The sequence below is a fragment of the Cavia porcellus genome, unplaced genomic scaffold (assembly GCF_034190915.1).
Source record: "Cavia porcellus strain 051 isolate PalLab524CR breed Dunkin Hartley unplaced genomic scaffold, mCavPor4.1 scaffold_16, whole genome shotgun sequence".
NCBI lineage: Eukaryota > Metazoa > Chordata > Mammalia > Rodentia > Caviidae > Cavia > Cavia porcellus.
The window spans coordinates 66,339,351-66,359,943 of NW_026947499.1; the positions used below are offsets into that span (position 1 = coordinate 66,339,351).

The 20,593-nt window shown below is 47.1% G+C and overlaps 1 protein-coding gene across 4 annotated transcripts in view; it reads left to right on the forward strand.

The window, feature by feature from the left end:
- Nucleotides 1–20,593, forward strand: part of B3gat2 (beta-1,3-glucuronyltransferase 2) — a 91,934-nt gene that overhangs the window by 44,033 nt on the left and 27,308 nt on the right. The window contains exons 2-3 of one of the 4 annotated variants that reach the window (XM_063227016.1): nt 1,621–1,765; nt 17,857–18,827. In XM_063227016.1, the coding sequence (XP_063083086.1) occupies nt 1,621–1,765; nt 17,857–17,966 (255 nt within the window). In that variant the 3' untranslated portion in view covers nt 17,967–18,827. Of the gene's footprint in view, nt 1–1,620; nt 1,766–2,530; nt 2,723–7,643; nt 8,751–17,856; nt 18,828–20,593 lie in introns of those variants that run through there. The other 3 variants (XM_063227017.1, XM_063227018.1, XM_063227015.1) reach the window with 3 other exon arrangements.

Here is a 20,593-nt window from a genome sequence, read left to right on the forward strand (position 1 = left end):
GTGCCTCAGGCAGGTAAAACCTTCCTTTGTAGGAGACATTTCCAAAGCTGAGTTCCCAGACACCAGCTCAGGGCCAGCCTTATAAAAGGTCCTTTCTAAAAATCGCAGTCCTCTACTTTTCAATGAAAAAAAAAAAAAAAGAAACTATAAAAATAAGTTCAGAAGTAAAGGAAACCAGTACAATGAGACATTCATGACCTGGAACATTTCACACCCTTAAATACCCTCATTGGAACAAGGTGGGATATCATTAAGTCAGATCAGGATGCTGGGTTAATGGAAGCATCTCATGTTTGCTTTAATAGTGAGAATTCCCGTTGTATTTTTCTCAGGATATCACTTTTCTTCCTTTCATAAAAACTTCTTCAGTTAAGAATCATTATTTTAACCCCTGGTTACCTGCTCATTACCTGTTCAGTTTTGGAGCTCATAAAATTGATGTTGAAATCATAACTAGCTCACCAGCAAGGCTTGGTGTTTGCTGGCCAAGCACTGGTGTATCTACCTGAAGGGCGGGAGCTTTTGCTGTTTGCCCCAGTTGCTGTGTGGGCTGAAAAGGTGACGGAGCTGAAATTTGTTGCGTGATGCGGGCAGGCTTTCTTGTGAGCATTTTCCCTCAGTGAAATCTGGTGAGCTGGGGAGGGTGGTGGATGATAATATCCCAGCCTCTCAGGAGGTCCAGACCACCCTGGGCAACTTAGCAGGGCCCTGTCTCAAGATAAGGGCCAAGCATATAGTTAGTTCAGTCTTACAGGAATTCCTAGCACGCATGAGGCCCCGAGTTTGACCCTCAGTAACCACCAAAACAAAACCTGCCAGATAGCGTGGAGTATGTTTAGGTATCTGCTGGATGTCACTGCATATAAAGAGGACTGATTATTTCAGCCATCCTGTGAGGCCTTTTCCTTCTCATTTGGCCCAGTTGTCCTTGAGCAATAGGCTTATTTTCAGGGGGGGTGTGTGGGTCTTTGTCCCTCTGAAGGATGCCTGCTGTCTGTTTTATATCTGGATCTCATTATTAATGTCCCCAGCCAAGATGTCTTGGTAGCTGTAGCAATAAAAAGAATTGGAGACAGGATGTCCCCATAGCGTCCTGGAGTTTTTGTTCTGAATCACGAGGTTTTATGAAGGAGAAGTAAACCTTCTTATTTGAGGGTGAAAAATAATATTTAGGGCTGGGGATTTAGCTCAGCGGCATAAGCCCCTGCCTTGCAAGTGTGCGGTCATGAGTTCGATCCCTGGTACTGATAAAAACGAAAAAGACAAAAAAAAAAAAAAAACCAGAAAGAAAAATAATATTTAAAAGATGGAACCTCGAAATGCCTAGAAAGTATTTGATAGTCGTGCTTAGCTCCAAGTAAATAATGGTCAGGTAGTAACATCTATTTTATTTCTCCTGAGCCACAGCCACCAGCTAACTGCATTCCTAGGGCAGCCCCCATGACCTCGAGAACCCACACAAAAGAAATCAGGTTGTAGCTGTCAACAGAGGGTTCTGTGTGCACACCTCAGAACTTGTGCTCGGCCCCTCTGCCTGCCGCCTCTAGGGGGCCTCCGGATGGCTTTCCTCCTTCCTTTTCCCTAAGAGAGCTCAGCACCTGTGTCTTTCCCCTTTTGTAGATGCGAACCACACGCAAGGTATCCGTGTGGCCAGTGGGCCTGGTTGGTGGGCGGCGCTACGAACGTCCCTTGGTGGAAAACGGCAAAGTGGTCGGCTGGTACACCGGCTGGAGAGCGGACCGGCCCTTCGCCATCGACATGGCAGGTGAGGCGTGACATGCCTGGGAGATCCTTGGCGCTCCTGTGGGTGACTGCGTACCAGAAGGGGGAGGCTTCAGAGTCGACCAACATAAAACCCTGGGCTGGGCCGTGTTCCACAGATGCAGTGCTGTACTTAGACAATCCAGATAAGTTCTTGGGAAACTGATTTTGCAAGTGACTGCCCCCCTGATGTCAATGTCAGTTAGCTGGGACCTAGTCAAGCAGACCCACTGATACTTAAATATATTGTGTTCATTAATAAATGTAATAACAGTTTTAAATTAAGTCATTTTAATGCTTATTGATAAGTTTAGTGCACCACTGATACATTAAATAGCTAAAATATGGCATTGGGTTACTATCTTTCCCAGTATATATTAATTTTGAGGTTTTCATTCCTTGAACAACCAACAGAATTACATTAGACCTGTAGCAGACCACAAGTTTTCTGGTGCTACTTTATCATAAAACACCTTGCTTGCTGTGGGTTACATAAAATGATGCTTGTGATACAGTTTGAGAAGGCGGCTAAGAGCCGGGAGTTTAGCTCAGTGATATAAGTGCCTGCTTGGCAAGTATGAAATCATGAGTTCTATCCCTGGTACCAAAAAAAAAAAAAAAAAAAAAAAAGCTGAGAGAGAGAAAAAAGCGCTGACATTTATAATACAGAAGCTGAAGGCAGAACGGCTTCAGACTGTTCTCCTCAGTCGCCAGCTGTCTGCATGCTGGCCCTGCTTGCCCGTCTTCTGTGCGTGTTTCCCTGCTGCAGCCAGCATCTCTTCAGAGTCCTGCGTTTATGCTGGGCATGGTTGTACGCACCTGTGATCCCAACACTTGGAGGCCGAGGCAGGAGGATTGCTGCAAGTTCAAGACCATCCTGGACTACAAAGTGTGTCAAGGCCGGCCTGAACTACATAGTGAGACCCTGTCTCAAAAAGACAAACAAAAACAGAGTTCTGCTGGGTGAAATTGCTCTGAATTGGCCTCACCGCTCACATTTTGGTGGTTGGGAGGTCTGGGGACCTGGGAGAAGGCCATTCCAGTCCAGGCCGGGTCCGTGGCTCCTAAGATACAAGTCTGACAATGATATATCTGTTGAAAGCCAAGCCTCTGGCTCGGCTGAAGTATACTGTCATGCAGAAACTGCAGACAGCATGAGGGAAAGTCCTTTCACGTCCCCGGAACTTGGCATCTTCCTGTGAGAAGTGGAGCAAAACGATGGCCACTGGGTCCTCTGATGCATTCCTCCTCCTCCATTTCCCACCTTGGGATGCTCAGAGGGACGCCTAAGCCCCTGACCTTTGAGGGCCTGTGCCTGCTGAGGTGGCCAGCTCACAGACCTGTGGTCCTCACCTTTCCCCGAGCCTGTCGTGTTCCCACACAGCCCCTCAGCCAGGTGTCCACACAGAGGGCTCTGCCTTTTCCTTTTCTTGAAACTCCAGAGTGAGAGCAGCTTGGAGTGCTTCTCCTGGATTCAAATGCAAGGACTTTACATGATCAGTGTCCAGCAAACCTGTTGAATATTTGCAACAGTGTTTCCGTCCAGTATTACAGTTCTAAAGTTTGAGAAAGACAAGAGGTTTTTATGTGCCAGGACTGACCATGGCAAAACAGTTGATGCTTTTTTATTGCTAAGTCCTGTAGTACAATTTCCTCCATCACTAGTGTTTACATTTTTAACATATTTTGATATATTTTCAAGTCACAATGAAAACATTCCTATCATAAAATTAGAATGAGTTGTTTGCATGATATTCATTACACTTGTTTAGAAATAGGGCTATGTTATGCATTGTCTTTTAAGACAATACTGTGCCCACTAAATTATTTTCTTCACTTCCCTCATGAACTTGCTGTGTATATTTTAGTTCCTAATAAATTATTGACATTTTTGGAAGCCTGTAAATGGGACTCATACATGGGATAAGATAATGGTTCTGTTCTAGAAGAAATTCTTAGATTGAAACATATACAGGTTTGTTCAGGTTCCATGTACAGGTCACTTACCCTGAGGGATGAGGGAGCAGACCATAAGACCTGTGGGTACGCATGGTGTTTCCTGTCTGAGTTCCAGGTTACGTGTACACACACGTGGTCTCTAGAGTGAGAGAAAGGAGCTGGGTGGGGCCTGTGTTCCTGCAGGACCTGGATAGTCTGAGGACCACTGCTTTGAACTTCCTCTGTGACAGTCAGTGAGAGGACCATATTGGAGTTTGGTTCTGTCTTGCACTTGCAAAGCTGATTAAGAATCACGCAACTTAGCTGGGCACAGTGGCACGTGCATAGATGGCTGAGGCCGGGGGATCTCAAGACCAAGGCCAACCTGGGCAACTGAGGACTCCCTGCCTCCAAAAAACGAAGAAGGATCAAGAAACATGAAACTAAAAGAGCAAATGTAACATTTTCATACTTGTTTTGCTTTTCCAGGCTTGAGTACATGAGTAGGAGCTCTCAGAGCCAGACTTGTATTTCTGTGAAGTTGTCACTCAGCCCATCACTGGAAATCTGAGTATCAGACCATGGCCATGATGCCTCCTGTCATTAGGTGCCCAACTGCTGTTCGTGCTGTGCTGTACCTTTCTGGTGGTGAACTTTTATTCTCAAATGACATGAAATGTTCTGAAATTATCTTTTGTCTACAGTATTGATAGCAGGTGGTTATATTTGTTCCATTGGGGGAAGATTTTAGAAACTTTCCAGTGATTACTACTAAAAATAATATAGCCACCACAGGAGGGAAAGAAGAGGCTGTGCACAGCCCAAGCCGCGGCCTGCAGGTGGCTCCTGCCATCTGTTAGTGGCTGGGACCAGGAAGGTCTCTGCCTCTGGGCCTCCTGAGTCTGTCCCTGGAGCCGCTGGGCCAGCTGGACTCATTTGGGGCCATTTCCAGGGAAATGTCAGTAAGAAACATTGCTTGAAACAGTGGAATTCAGGTAATTTTTGGTCCAGCCAGAAAGTGTAGATGTGTATAAATTCAGAATTGAATGCCAGGACGCTTTGCCTGAATCCTCAGGGTGTGTGTGCAGCATATTCCTGACTAGGCGGGGCACTGTGCCCGTGAGTAATTGCACTTACCCAAGTGAGTTCCCTGCAGACAATAGATGCTGCTTTGCCAACCCAGCTGGGTGTTCACGTTACTGGCACTGATCTGGAATTGCGTCAGGCCCTGTGGGTAGAGGGCGCTGTCAGGCATGAGCCACACTGGGGAATCCCAGGACTCCAAGGCTCCTGATCAACTGATATAAATTTAATGTTTGCCGTGACTTTCTTCAGGCTTGACAAGTGGCTGAAGTGACTCACAGAGCTCAAGAAAGTACCATACTCTATTATAGTTGCATGAGAAAGGATTCAAGTTAGAAGCAACCTAATGAAGAGCAGCAAGGGTGAGGTGGGGAGGGCTGAGGGCAGGCTTTGGGTCCTTTCCTCCCCAGGCCAGGATGCTCACTGGCCAGCAAGCTCTGCAGGGTGTCTGATGCTGTAATTGACCTCAGACTTCAGTTTCTTCCCAGAGGTTGAGCTGCATCCCGTGCATGATCTTTCTAGGACTAGCTTTCAACCTGGGGCCATGGAAGGAGCCACAATGAATCACCTCGTTAGATATCAGGTGTCTTAGTCACTTCCTTTGTCACCTGACACCCACAGCTTAGAAGAAGTTTGCCGTATTTCAGCTCACAGTCTGTAGAAGTTTCAGACCAGGTGCCTGGCTCCAAGATGCAGAGAGATCAAGGGAGGGACCTGAAAGGGAAGGAGAACTTCTGGTCACACCAGCAGTGACCTTCATCTTCCACCCCACCTCCTGACATCAGGTTATCTGTAGTGTTCCTATGACTCAGTCACCTTCCAGAGGTGCTGCCTGTGATCAGATAAGGATTCAGGGAGACATCTAGATATAAACCATAACAGCAAGAATGTGCCTGTCACTAAGGAAAGCCCAAGGGTTTTAGTACCTGCAAGGAACTCTGTTGAGAGACTGTGCATTTTTTTTTTTTTTTTTATCAACCACAGGCTCAGCAGAGGGTAACATTCTGGTCATAAAGGAAGTGTAGCTCCCACATCTCTATTATATTATCTCTTCTGCAGGAGCAGAGGTGCATTAGGTGCTATCTCAGGGTCATATTTGGCTTTTTGTGTGTTTTCATCTCTGGTAACTATGAGATGTAATCCACAGGTGATAAAACTGTGTTTCTGCCATGTGGCCTGAAAGGGCTCCTGGCCCCGTGTCCTGGCGTCCTGTAGACACTGGTGTCAGAACCCTGTTGGTGGATGTGTGCTCACAGGAGAGCCTCCCCACAGAGCCTCTGGGGACAGGGGCTGTGGGGGTGGAGACCAGGCTGACCCAGAGGGCTCTGGGGCAAGACCCACAGAGGCAGAAGCCAGAGAGGAATCGGGTGTTGGAGGTCTTCTGTCATTGGAGCCAGAAGTATCTGCTGGGCCATGGTGGCAAGACTTTTGAGGATGGGTATATGTGGGGGAGTCGGCCCAGAAATGTGAGGAGTAAAAGGTCAGCCATGCTGCCTGAGGAGAGTTAAGTTTTTACTCGCACAGAAGGCAAGAAGAGCGAGGTTGGCCTCGGTGGGTCAGAGGTGACAGAAGGGACACAAGGTGAGATGTTCTGGGACGGGTATGATGACTTCAGGGTCCCTCCTTGTGGAAGGCTGTGTGATCTGGGAAGTGGGACTGCTAAAGGTGGTCCCCCTGTTTGTGCTTTGTCCCTGCAGACCTCAGCTCCTGCCCGCATGCTTCCAGTGGGGAGCAGCCTCTGCACACTGGAAGGGCCCACAGCACTTGGCGTGGAGCGGGAGTGGGTGCTGGGTGTAGGGCTGGGCCCAGAGCAAGACTCCAAGGCCAGAGGACCAGCCAAACTCTCCAGGAGGGACGCAGCAGCAAGGAGAGATGAGGCACTTCTAAGAGTATTGTAGCTTTTTTGTATTTAATGGAGGAGGAAAAGTCGATGTTTTAAGAGAAAAGTGTTGAAAGTCCCAAAGGAGAACCAGCATGGGCCCTGGGATCTTAGCCAGACAGCTTCTCAGGGCAGACCAGCTCTTCCTGGAGTAGAGGCCAGATGAGCGCAGGGACCCGGAGCTGGGAGTGTGCTATCACTGTGCTCAGAGAGACGGGACACTTGTAGGCAGCACTCTGGAGCACAGGCTGCCCAACACCCAGGACTCATGTCCCTGCCACTCCTCGTTGTGTGTCAACAGAGAGCCATGAGATACAACATGACACGCAGAGGCAGGGCCTGAGGTTTTCAGTCAACAGAAAGCAGCCCTGCACAGGGCAGGCTCCTGAAAGGGCCTTGTGGAAGAGATCACCTCTGCGGGCTGCCAGGGTAAGTTGGGGGGCAGCCAAGGGAGCAGGAAAGGCAGGCTGGGATTGGACTGTAAGGACACGCTGCAGACTTTTGAAGAAGTCTGTTTTCACCTCTGTGGGTAACGGAGGGCTTTGAACTTTTCAAGTTGACGGCTGAAGGCATCAGATACCTGTTTGCAAAGGCCTTGTGGGCAGGTGAGAGTGAGCAGAGGGGTGGGCTGGGCCAGGCACTTCCAGGCAATCAGGCAGGGGAGGTGGAGCCCCTAAATACCACAGCTATCAGGGCCCTAGCACCTTAGCAAGGCATTTCAATCATCTCGGAGACATTTAAAACCTCTTCAGCGCCTTTTCTGTGGTGGGACTTGGTCAGAACTGATGCGCTATATTTAAGTTCAGTTTAGTTTTAATTGGTGTGATCTGTGTTATCCTCTGAGTTGTGATTTGTGAGCAGGAAATACAGTAATCTTGGGTAATTTGAACAGTCTATTAATCTGAATACTAGTTGTCTAAAATGGAAGCTCGCAAATTCAGAGAAAAAGACCATATTACTTGACTGATCTTTCCATGCTCAGGATGGGTCAGCGGGTGCCATCCTGGTGAGGATGATGGCCTTTGGAGAGACCACAGCGCAGACATCCTGTGACCTCCCACGCATGCTGCAGTCCCCATCCCGCCCAAGAGCAGAAGCAGGAAGGTCCAGGAAAGCTGACGAAAGCCCATGGATCAGCTCTTGGCTTGTTGATCATGATGCCCAGGGGCTGCCAGGCCCTGTGATGGACACCTGCTGTCTGCTTCTCTTCTCAATACCGGACCCCTCATGTTGGCTCTTTGGGGGTGTCCTCTCCTTCAGTGCCTCCAGCATGGCCCAGCTTCCTGCCCACACCCTCACAGACGCTGGTACCTGGGATGCCATCACCTGGGATGCTGTCCTCCATTCTTGATGCTGTCTGTCAGGTCTCTGGGTGTGGCCACCTTCCCAGAGATACTGTTACCATCACCCCATGGAGGCAGCCCCTCCCCCAGCACACCCTGTAGGCTCCTGGTAGAGCCACCACGGAGGCGCCTTCCCCACTGGCGTCCCAGCACTGTGTGCACCTCTGGGGGGCTGAGTAACTGCTTCATGGAGAGAGCACCCAGCTGGGCAGTGGCGCCTCTTCTGCAGCTGTTACTGACAGAACTGCGAGCAGGCAGGGCATGCTGTGGGGGCTGTTGCCGGCCTCACACTGGAGTGGCCTCCTGTAGGCTCAGGGAAGCTACAGCCCTAGGGGGGTTCTTTTGTCTTGATTTTTGTCAACAAAGGATTGACTCTGGCTCCATTTATGCAGCAAACCCATTCTTGATAGATGCACACGATAAGGAAGGCCTGGTGGGGGACACTTGTAATTGTAGCACTCTAGGAGCTGGAGCCAGGAAGAACTCAAGTTTGAGTCTCATGGGAGGTAATTTAGTGAGATCTTGTCTCAGCATTTTTTAAGAAATGAATAAGCTGGGGACATAGCTCAGTGCACAGGCCCTGGGTTCAGTTCCCAGTATTACAAAATAATACTAATAGCAATAGTAGTAGTATTGGTAATAGTATGATAAACTGAAATCCTGGCTCACATTGCCATCAAAGGCAAATAAGCAGAACCAGTTAATAAAGTTTTCTTTGCTCCCTGGATATGAATTACTGCAAGAAGACACCGAGAGTGGCTTTCTTGTTTTTTTGGGGCATTTGTAATTCGGCACCCTGTTTCTGATCCGTGCGCTTTCATCAGCTTTCCTGCATGCAGGTTCCGTGTGAGAAGAGAAAGCCGTGAGAATGTGACATGCTGTACAGCACCTGTCAGTGTACCGCCTGGCGACCAACTTGGGGCTTTGTGTGTTCGTGCAGTGTGACTGTCTCTAAAATTTTGCGTGGGTTTCAAGATAGAATGGAAGCTGCTGGCAGTAACAGTGCTGTCTTGACAGGAAAGGGCAGTGGCACCTGTTACTCAGCATCTCCATCTGCAGGATGCCGGGTGTTTGGGGGCACTGCAGGAGAACCAGGCCACTTCCTCCAGGGCAGCCATGAGCACCTGGCAAGGTGAGGACAGCAGGGTCTGTGGGGCACGTGAGGGCCGCAGGGGAAGTGGGCAGGGCTGGGTGCAGGCAGGATGCTGACTCCCCGACCTGTGGGACCTAAACCAGCAGTTCAGCTCGCAGGCCCGGCTCAGTGCTGGCCCCTCACCCACCCGTAGATGAGAGGTCATCCCGCCCACCTTCTGGGCATGCCCACAGCGGAATGAGAAGGCACTTGCGAATGTTCCTTCTGCTCTTTGCGTGTTGTCTGTGCCCACCATTAGCGCTTTTGGTTCACTCTAAGGGTAACATTTGAGGACATGCAAGCCTGCCTTGGGCTCAGCTTCCTCTCCAGGCTGTGGACTCACGCTTGTTATCATTCACAACGCAGTGCAGCAGGCAGGGTGGCACGCCGAGATAAATGTTGGCCTTTGCTGTAGATTAAACACCCCGAAAAGAGAGCAATCAGTAAGAGAACAGAACAGTAAAAGATCACCGGAGAGTTGTTTAGAAGCAGATATGTGCTCATTTTTATAATTTCCCACTTGAAAAAAACTGAACAAACGAAAGCACCCAAACTTTCACAAGGAAATGCCATTTATAACGTTGCGATCGGCCAGGCTTTTGGTGCCAGGTTCCCACAGACCTGTCGTCATTGTGCCAAGCACTCGGGACATGTGGAAAAAGATTTAGAAGAACGATTCTCATTTGTCTAATCAAGTCACCAAGGGGAGAAATGTCTTTTTTGTTCTTCCTCTCTGCCCACTTTGACTTTCCTGAGAGCATCTGAAGATAGGGTGCTCACCACAGTCTCTAATCAGGTGGGTGGTTTATCCGAAGGAGTAACTGGGATTAAGGACCATCGCTGCACACAGGAAGGCCAGGGGCGGGCACACGGGCCAGCTTCCCCCTGGGGAAGGCCAGGGGCGGGCACACAGGCCAGCTTCCCCCTGGGGAAGGCCAGGGACGGGCACACGGGCCAGCTTCCCCCTGGGGAAGGCCAGGGGCGGGCACACGGGCCAGCTGTCCTTGGCATCGTCTTGCTGCCCAGATGCTGCTTTATTCTTGGTCTCCCTGGGCAGCCATAACCCCTCAAGCACAGACCCCATGGGTTTTAGCGCACCTTGTTTCATGTTCCCAAACCCTGCCAATTGCCAAGATCAGCGGGCACTGCGCAGCGCTGAAGGACCTGAGATAACTGAGCATGATGTGTGCTGCCTTCCTGCCCAGAGTGTAGCAGGCACAGTGCTGGCCCCAGCTTGCCTGGCTGATTTCTGGGGCTCATTTGCCCTCAGCAGCAGCTTTCTCTGGCGTGCTTAGGTGTGCATCCACAGGGCAGCACTTGGAGCACTGCCCTCCCCCGCCCTGTGGGCCATTAGGAGAGGGCTCCAGTCCCCTCCTCTCTGCCTCCAAGCCGGCCACAATCCCTGACAGTGGTAGCAAATTAAGTTTAACTTGCTTGCTTCTCATAGTTCAATGATTATCAGGATGAAGAGTTACATTGTCTTAGGGCCATTGCTTCTCAAGGGTGAGACTGGGAAAGGGAGGTTGCCCTCCCTTGTGAGCAAGCGAACTCCAGAGAACTCCGGTGCCAACTGCTTGGGCCTTCCAGAAGCACTGAGAACCTGGGAGCCACCTCTGGCAACTAGGCCTGGGGTAGGAGGTAGGGGTGGTGTTTTGTTTTTACTAAGTCTTAGGAGCAGCCGAGGACCAGGACCCCAGTGGGAGCTGGGCAGAAGCCACTTGTAGTTCCTTCTTTTGTTCATGGTAGTCCATTATGGTCACCATCCCCTTCAGGCCACTCCTTAAGTTGGCTGGCCATCTTTGGGATCCTCAGTAGGGTCATTTTCCACTTCCAGTGGTCAAGCAAAAACAGAATTTTGGCACAGGAAAGGAAAGTATCTGCATAACTGAGAAGTACCAGCAATAACATGAGGGATTGCTGCTGGTACTTACTGATAGGCACTTTGGGCCTATTGCTTTAAAATATTTTTATATTTGAGTTTATTAGTACATGTGTGTAGCACATAATGTCTCCACTCCTTGTGCGGAGTTGGCACAGTGCATAACACATCCCAGCTCTTTTCTCCGTCCTCTGTCCCTCCTCTCCCCCGCCCCTCCATCTCTCGGTCCCCTCTGAGAACACACTGCCTCCCTGCTTCCTTTTGTCTTTTATTTTGCTCTTTATTTTTACACTCAGTTTCTCATATAAAAGAAACTATGCTGCGGGGAATAAAGAGCCCTTTCCATTTTTGGTGGAAATGTAAATTAGTACAGAGACTGTGGAAATCAGGGTGGAGATTCCTCAAAAAAAAGTAACACTAGAAATTGCACTTGACCCAGCTACTTCCTCTCTGGAGGAAGCTTCCTCCAGAGAGTTACTGGCATCATATTACGGTGATCCATGCGTACCCATGTGTATAGCAGTTAGTAATGGCTAAACCCTAGAAGCATCCTTGATGCCTGTCAACAGATGAGTGGTTAAAGAAAACGTATTCGCACACTGAAGTGCTACAGGGTACACTTGAGCCATTTTAGGAAAATGGGTGCACCTCGAGACCACAATGTTAAGTTCAGGGTAATTTCTAAATGATGCGTAATCGTATGTGTCTGTGGGGTATAAAGAAATATTATGGTACTTGTGAAAGGTGTAGTAGATCAGAGTAACTAGCGTATTTATCATGTGTTGGTGGTGAGAACATGCAAGCTCCTCCTCGCAGCTGCTGTGAATGTACAGGAAATGCTCACCAACTGCGCCACCCTACCGAGCTGCACAGATCGTTCAGACTTGTAGCTCTCTACTGCACTCTCAGCCCGTTACCCACCAGCTTTCCCCACCTCCCTGCCCAGCCTCTGCTGACCGCTCCTCTACTCTCCACTTGAGATCAACTTTTTTTTTAACATCCACATGTAAATGAGAGTATGTGCTAATTATCATTCTGTGCTTGGCTTATTTCATTTTTATTGTGGTCACATTTCAGTAAAATTTCAGCTTTGTTGTGACAGTAACCCATCTATATTGTTGTAAAATCATCACCGTGATCCAAAATTTCAAACTCATTAAAGGTGAGTCCCATTCACCCCTCCTTTCCACTGCTGGGTATCACCCTCTTCTTTGCCTGTATGAATCAGATTCTTGTTCCTCCCTCACACCACCAAACAGACAGTATTTGACGTTGGTGTCTGGTTTCTTTCCCATGAAATATCGGCCCCTACCTGGAAGCTGTGCCCTGTCCATCCATCCTTCGTCCTCCTCAGGCTTTAGTAACCAGGACTCTCGTCCCTGCTTGTAAGATCAAGCAGAAGTTTTGCATTTTGATGAAGTCCAATTTATCTACTTGTCTTTTGCTTGTTCTTTCATTGTGATAACTAAGAAATTCTTGTCAGACTCAACTTTATGAATTGTTTATGTTTTCTTTTGAGTGTCATAGTCCAGGCTGTAATATTTATGTCTTTAGACCATTTTATGTTAATTTTATATATTAGGCTATTGTTACATAATAACAAAACTCTGTTAATCCTGATCGACAAGTGAAGAAAGAAAGTGATCTTTTTATAATTAACTGAAATGTTAACGCATCTACCTTTCTCTCCTCATGAAAAAGATAAGTAGGAAATGAAAGTTAGGAACATATTTAAAGGATACTGGAAGATGGAACAGGATGTGTGCCTGGATACCTGGAAGAAAAGATAGGCTGGTGGGGGGCGGGAATGTCAGCCCTTAGCTCAGACAGTGGAGCAGTGAGTGGTCTCGTCTCCGGGGGCACCTGAGAAGCCCTTGTCTCAGGTGCTGGTGGCTATGATAGCCAGACCTCAGCTGCCCGCCAGCCTGTGTGCTCTGTGCCCTGCAGGGCTGCTCTCCTTCCCTGGGATGGAGGTGCCTGTTCACTCCCCTCTGATCCCCTGCAGGGAGAGACTACAGTACAGCCCGTCATGAGGTCTCCCACATGGTCTTCCTGGCTTTCTATGGAAAGTGCCCTTGGAGGCCGTGGATGTTCTTGAAGGGCGACCTGTGTGTCGCTGAGCCCAGTGCTGACCCTGTTTACAAGCATGAGATAAAATATCTGTGAGATAAATTCTCATGGACAGGTAATGAAGGAATCAAGAGAGCTTTAAAAATGTCTGTCATTTATTCAAAGTGACTTTTAAGGATATGGTGTCATAAATAATAAAAAGAGCTGGTGGCTCTGATGAGAGTGACCAGAGCAGAGTGAAGGACAGTCCCTTGTGCCCTGGTGCTGTGGATGGAACCCAGGGGTGGTGGGAGCAGCAGGCAGGGTCCTCGCAGGTGGAAATGGTGCCAGCTGAGAACCCTGGAGGGGGCGCGGCAGCTATGGGGAGGCCTGAGTGCAGATGAGAGGGCAGGTGGCGCACGGGAGCAACCAGAGGGTAAAGAGGCAAGGGTCACAAGAGGGAGAGAGACAGCCCTGGAGTGTGAGAGAGTCAGAATTAAAAAGTAAAGGTGCATGTAAAGATGAATAATAAATAAAGGTGTGTGAAGCAAATGTCAAAAAAAGAAAGGGTACCGCTTCCGTGTGCACTTGAGTTTTGAGAGAGTAGCCCGTCCGTGTTCGAATGTGAATCCAGCCACATGGACCTAAGACCATGACCTCATTTGTGAGTCATGATGATAATAGTATCTCCCCGGTGGGGTTGTTGTCTTTGATGGTGGAGTGAGTTCATACACACCAGGCCCTAGCACAGGGCCCAGATCATTCTGAGGGCTCAGAAGAAGCCAGTTGCCATTAGGCTTATGTCCCCACGCTGTAATCACCCTTGTTGGTTTTTGGGGTGCGCTGGTGTGTGGCTGTCCACGCCCAACGATGTATCCCATGGTCTCCCTTGTGCGTGCTTGCTGCTCTGGACCTTCCAGTGTTGTGAGTTCAGGTATCCCTACATCTAGCCTCCCTCCCACGTCCTCCTCTTGCCCTGTGTGTGACCTGTGGTCCCCATTCTCCTCCTCAATCTGTGCCACCCCATGTGGTCACTGTGTGTGCACCAGCGAGGTTAGCGTGTCCCTTCCTGAGGGGACCATAGCTGCGACTGCGGTGACTTGAAGTGAAAATCGTGCTGGGCTTGGTTGACCTCTTCCCTGGTCTCCAGTACTGTGCTCACTACGTGTATTTTTCTTGAATGGACAAACGAATGGATGAATGCCAAATTTAGAATGCTTGTACCATGATTTGAAAACAAGAATATCCATAGGGTTTCAGAAGAGAGAGAATCAGCACTTGCTTAGGAAGAGGGAGACACTCAGACTGACATAGGGTTTCTGTTGCACTAAATGATGCAGACTCCTGGACATGGTGCCTAGGATTCCAAGGAAAAGAAATGGTCATTTGTCTAGTGACGTCATCGTGTCTGTGTGAGGTCAAGAGAGCACTGCAGACATTATTCTAAAATGTTGTGAACAGCAACAGCCAAAGTACTTTATCCACAGTGAACAAAGTTAGTAAAGGCTTCGAGGATAGGGAGCTTGTTACGCCAGGAGGTGTAGTGGGCAGTGGGACCAGGAGCCCTGATGATTAAAAATCCCTGATATCTAATGTGATTGTGAAGTTTAAAACAGACAGCTAGAGTCTGGGAATAGGAGAGATGATGTGGGAATGAGCCTTTGAAATAACAGTGTCAGCGTGTTTCAGTGACTCCCAGTGGGCGGCCAGGGAAAGAAGGCACGAGGTGGGAATGACTTAACTCATGAGGACAAGAAAAATGTCAGTTCTCACAATCCTCACACATTTAAAAATGCTTCAGATCAGGACTTTTAAAGGGTAAGTACAAGTAGAATAAATAATATGAAAGTTTTTAAATTACTAGGGGAAAACATGAATTCAAAGAAAGTACGGAAAGGAGAAAAAAGCAAAGTGTATATAATGAATGTGAGGTAGAACAGAATGTATGGACGCTGAGGAGAAGTATCGCTGGTTCAGGACCAGCCAGGCAACTTAGAGACCCAGTGTCAAAGAAAAGAATTTGAGTCTGTGGCAAGGCTGATTTAATCATTGTCTGGGAAACATTGTACTCACTATGCACAACATATGCCTCAATTTCCAGCACTTCACACTTATGAAAACTGAAATTACACCAGCCATATTTTAAAAGCCTGCCCAAGCACAAATTAATAACTAATACTGGAAGTTAATAAATAGCAATATACACCACCATAATGCAGAGTGGTATGAATCAGACACATTGGCAGCAGTCACGGATGTGGTTCCATTGGCATTGCTGGCTGGACCCTTGCTCAGAAGCTGCGTCCCTCCCTGGCAGTCTCTTCCTCTAACTTCTCCCTGATCACGGTTGTAGAGGGGACACGTGATCTCAGAGGCTGGGCCTGGAGACTGTCCTGCAAGCCTCATTTCAGTATTCCCCGTGTGCCCTCGGGATCTGCAACTTCACCTGCAGTTCATTTGAAACCCAGGGACACAACCTAAGGAAATTGTTTGGATACCAGGGTAGAAGTTGAGGGATGTAGATGCTCTCGGGAAACAAGCATCTTGGAGAGCTCCTGGCATCCAGGGTTCCCAGCCAAGATGAGCTTCAGTGCAGCTACAGGATTTTGCATGCAGAAGCTCCTGGGGGAAGAAGAGGAAAATTTTGCCAAGGAGTAGCCTCTGTGTTGATTTAGGTGCTCAAGGTTGGCGCTGCTGGGGCTCAGTGCCAAGAGGGCTAGTGAAAGGTGCAGCCAAGGCCCACAGCTGGGCAGCGGGCCAGAGACCCAGTGTGTGTGTAGGAGGAAAGGGGGTTTGTGTTGCTCCTTGTCTTGCCCTGTCCCCAGGGAAAGTCTAACGTGCCTCCCGAATTTCTGGCATCAACTCTTCCTTGCCCAGTGTCCCCTCGTTCTCTGTCAGATGGTCTGCACCACTCTGCGCCTTTGCAGGACTCCCAGGTGTCTGGGCTCTGCCGGACCCTCTAGGACAGCAGCCTGTGTCTGGGGACCCTCTAGGACAGCAGCCTGTGTCTGGGCCCTCCACTTCATGCTCTCTCTGCTGCTGTCACAGGAACTTTGCTGGAGCTGACCTCAGATTAGAAGTTGCATGGGCCTGCGGTGGCAGCACAGACTTGAACCCATCTGTATTAGCGTTACTAGAGAAGCAGATATACACATACCAGATACACAAATATGTCAGAATTTATAAGATCGGCTGAAGCGGCCACTCACAGAGCAGAATGTGGAAGAATGTGGAGGGCATCTGCACCACGGAGACCGAAGGATCCAGATGAAGGTCTGGAGCTCAGTGCAGTGTCGAGTGCGAGTCTGTATTGGGGCTGATGGGTCTGTGATGGGACAATGAAGAGACTGCGCTAGGAGCCGGGAGATGATGTCCAAGGTGAAGACCAAGACCAGAGCTCCTCCAAAGAAACAGAACATCTATGTTTCTTCACTTCCCCTTTACACCATCTATGGTGACAATGCACCGAGGGTGGGTCTTCCACACTTCAGAGTGTGGAGTGCTGAACTGATTTAGTTGAACTTCCCTTATTCAAGTTGACACAGTCAGTCAACCATCACAGCATCACTGATGTTGCAGTCTAATACCAGGCAGGATCAAAACAGGTGGTGAATGTGCAAATGAAAAAAGGCATTGCAGTAGAAGACACGTTGCCGTGCATCCCCCTAGAGTCCTTGTCTTCACTTCAGATGCACTCATCCCCGTGTTCTTGCCACTTGGCGAGGCAGTTCTGGAAGCCCTCTTACCTGAATGTCTCCACGAGGTGTGATTTTAAAAAGGCATTGAAGGCTGCTGCTGAGTGCTTTCTGTCCAGCCGAGAAGCCGGCTTATAAAAACACGGTGGTCTGTCCACATTCACTTTGTTCAACTTTTGACTCTTCCTCAAGGTCAAAATGACCTCAAAAAATGTTTAAAGTCAATTCAGGACGTTGAGGAAGCCAGAGCGGTGGAACTAAAGACACTCAGGAAAGAGGACTCCCAGAACTGCTTCAGAAAGCGGCAAGAACAGTGAGATAAGTGAGCTTAGAGTGAGAGAGAGCATTTTAGGGAAATTTTTGCACTTCAAAAAGTTTGAAGATTTACTGTATGTTCTTATCACATCTCATAATCACCTCAAAAGTCTCTCCTCTTCCATCCCGAGACCTTCAAAGTCCATCTCAAGTGAACTCGGTCTCCAAAACCTTTGCCATTCCACCAGCAGCACCTGCTCTCCAACCTCTGCGCTCTGGAAAGCCTTGCACTTCATGTGTGACAGCGTTTCTGACACAGCCATGGCCAGGCCTGTTTTCTGGTTGGAGGAGGAGTTACCAGAGGGCAGGAGCCCCGAAACATTCAGTATGCATCGTCCATGCTAAAGACCAACACTGTACTTGCAAAGGTTTTGGGAATATGTGAAGGAAAATGTCCCAGTGAGCTTGAAAAATGAAAGATGACATCATTTAGGAGAGTAACATAAAGTTCCTAAGAACCAGGTGCCCAGTGAGAAAGCTGATTATTATACTTAACACCAGATGCTTCCTGGGTATGCTGGGTCATGTTCTGTGTGCTTTATGTACATCGATTCATTTCAATTTTGTTATAACTATCTCCATGTTACACTTGAATAAACTGAGGTGCAGCACACTGAGGGTACTTCACCAAGTTACTTTAATACTAATGGCGAGTAGAGATTTGAACCAGGTGCCCTGGGTTAAAAAAGCCTTCATTTGTCCTCCCTTCTAACACTGTTTTGTAGATTTTTAGGAAGCTTCTTAAGTTTGTTTTTATTTTTGTTTGCTTGTTTTTGAAACAGGGTTTTGCTGTGTAGCCCAGGCTGGCCTCGAACCTGTGGTGATCCTTCTGCCTCAGCCTCCCCAGTCCTGGGATTACAGCGTGCACCACCACACCTGGCTGCTGCTTTAATTTCAAATCAACACCCAACCTAGCCCCCATAGAAAGCTAGGAAGTGCTGTTAAGTGGGACAGCTTCCTTTGTGGCTGTTCGAAGAGTCACTGCTTTGGTTACTTCCCTGGCATTCACTGGGGCGGAGGGACAGGAAACAAGTCCCTTTGCCTCCTGTTCTGCTATTTTTTTCTAGATTGGATTAGGGCAGTTTACTGAGACCCATTTACTCCTACTGTGAAGAATGTTAAGTAGAAAATCACCTATGGTAGGTATTAAAAGGTATACTTCTTATGCTTTTACATTATTTGCAAAACTAAATTTTAAAAATGTTAACAGTGAAACAAAGCAGGGAACAAATCTTTTTTCTTTTTGTACTGGGGATCAAACTCAGGATCATGCTCTTGCAAGGCAGGCACTTATGCTGCTGAGCTAAATCCCTGACTACAAATCTTTTTTGATAGTACTGAGGCTGAAACTCAGGGTCTTCACACTGAGTTACATCTAAAGTCATTTTCATTTTATTTTTGAAATAGGGTCTCTCCAGTTAGCTAAGCATGAATTTGAGATCTTCTTGCCCCAGGCTCCTGAAGTGCTGTGATTCTGTGATTCTTAAGCAGTTAGGGTCAGGCCCGGTGTTGCCACATTTTGTACTTTACCCAGTGGTTCATTAGGCTGTGAAGTCAGTAAAAACCCACCCACCTCAAGTCAGGCATTCCTACTAGAAAAACATGCATAGATATTTTTATTATTTTTTAATTAAGGCTTCTTAGCTTATGTTTTCTGTTCTTTTTCACCATGATTTTTTAAACGGTGCTTTATTATTTTCAGAGTAGATATTTTTAAATGAATTGTCCTGGATTAAAGAGTAATTCTTTGGGATGCTGTGCTTTGTTTCTTTCCACAAAGAATAGTAGTTGCTAAATAGCTTCTGAGAAGTTTAAAAAATGAGGCAGTCAGTTTAATAAAAGTTTCACTCTGAAGCAGTCATAAAATTTGCGCCAGTATTTTGGAGGAGATTCATAGACCTATTTAGAGATGAGCAGGCTTTTTCATGCTTCTCGCCAGGAGACTGGACTCTGGGAGAAGTAAACCTGAGGAGCTGCATTCCAGCTCCTGGTTGGGCGGTGGCCCTCAGATGCTAGCTCCTGCTGCACGGTCCCTGCGTGTCTCCCCTGTGTGCCTGTTTGGCCTGCACCTCCTGCCTCCTGACGACTCTCTCCAGATGCCGCCTCTGTGTCCTTAGACTCTCAGTTCGCAGAACCATGAGCCTAGGTAAACTTCGGCTCTGCATAACTCGCCCAACCTCTGATATTGTTACAGCGACAGGAAATGGACGAAGGTATGAAGGAAGTTAGAGATCAGTGCCACAGAGGAGTGTGTGAAATTCACGCATCTACAAACAACACACTTTTAAGTAATAGGTCAGTCAAAGAAACAAGTCACAAGGTAGTGGGAAAATACTTTGAGGTGAGAGAAAATGGAAATACAATATAGTAAAACCCACGGGATCTAGCTGCAGCAGTGATCAGAGGTAAATTTATAGCTTCAGTGTATACCAGCTGCCTGCATTATTACAAAGGTCTCAAACCAGTACCTAACCAGGTACCACAAGAAACTGGAAAAACGGGGACAAAATAAATCCAAAGTAAGCAACAGGAATGGAATGATTAGATTACCAAAAAAAAATAAAATATAGTGCTGTGCAAAATAGAAAAGCAGTAGAGAAAAAGCAAGTTTTGTTCTTTAAAAACATAAAAATGACAAAATGTTTTGCTGTCCAGAAAAAAAAATTCTCAAATTACTAAAATCAGAAACGAAAGCCAAACTAATTATTACTACTAACCTTGCAGAAACTTCTAAAAATAGAAGATATTAAGAAATAGGTATAACAAAAATGTATGAGTATTAAAAATTTTACCTTAAATTAGATAACCTTAAGATGAAAAATTCATGAAGAGATTATTAAAACTGGAAAAAAAAATCTGAATTAGTAATGAACAAAGCTTCTCCCAGAGAAATTGTGGTTCAGATGAATTCTGTAAAAGAAAATTACCCAAAGTCATCACAAACATTTCTTGAACACTACGATTAATTCTGTCAGATCAGAATCCCATGATATCAACAATATCAGCAAAGAAAAAACCCTACAAAGCATATCCCTTTTGAAGATACAGGCAGTCCTAAAGAAAATGCTAGTAACATGAAGAGGGTAACATACAAAAAGTATTATGTACCATGATCACATGAGATTTATGTCTGTAGTGTTGAGGTTCAGGTACAAAAGTCAATCTGTATAATATAGTCATAGAATAATGCACAAAAATATATGATCATATCAATAGATGTAGAAGAGGCATCTGACAAAATTCATCATTTTTCATGATAAAGTTTACATAGAAAATCAATAAATAGAAATAGAAGGGAATTTCCTCTTTCATAAAGTGTATCCATGAAAATTGCACAGCTAACATTCTTAACTGTTGAAGACTGAAGCCTTTCTCCCAAAGAATGAGAAAAGGTGGATCCCTCTTGTGATTTGTATTGACTATTGTAATAATTGGTTGTGGAGAAGACGGTTAAACTAGGACAATGAAAACCAAAAAAAAGAGGCTGTATTGAATTGTGTTGCTTTATACGTGAATATG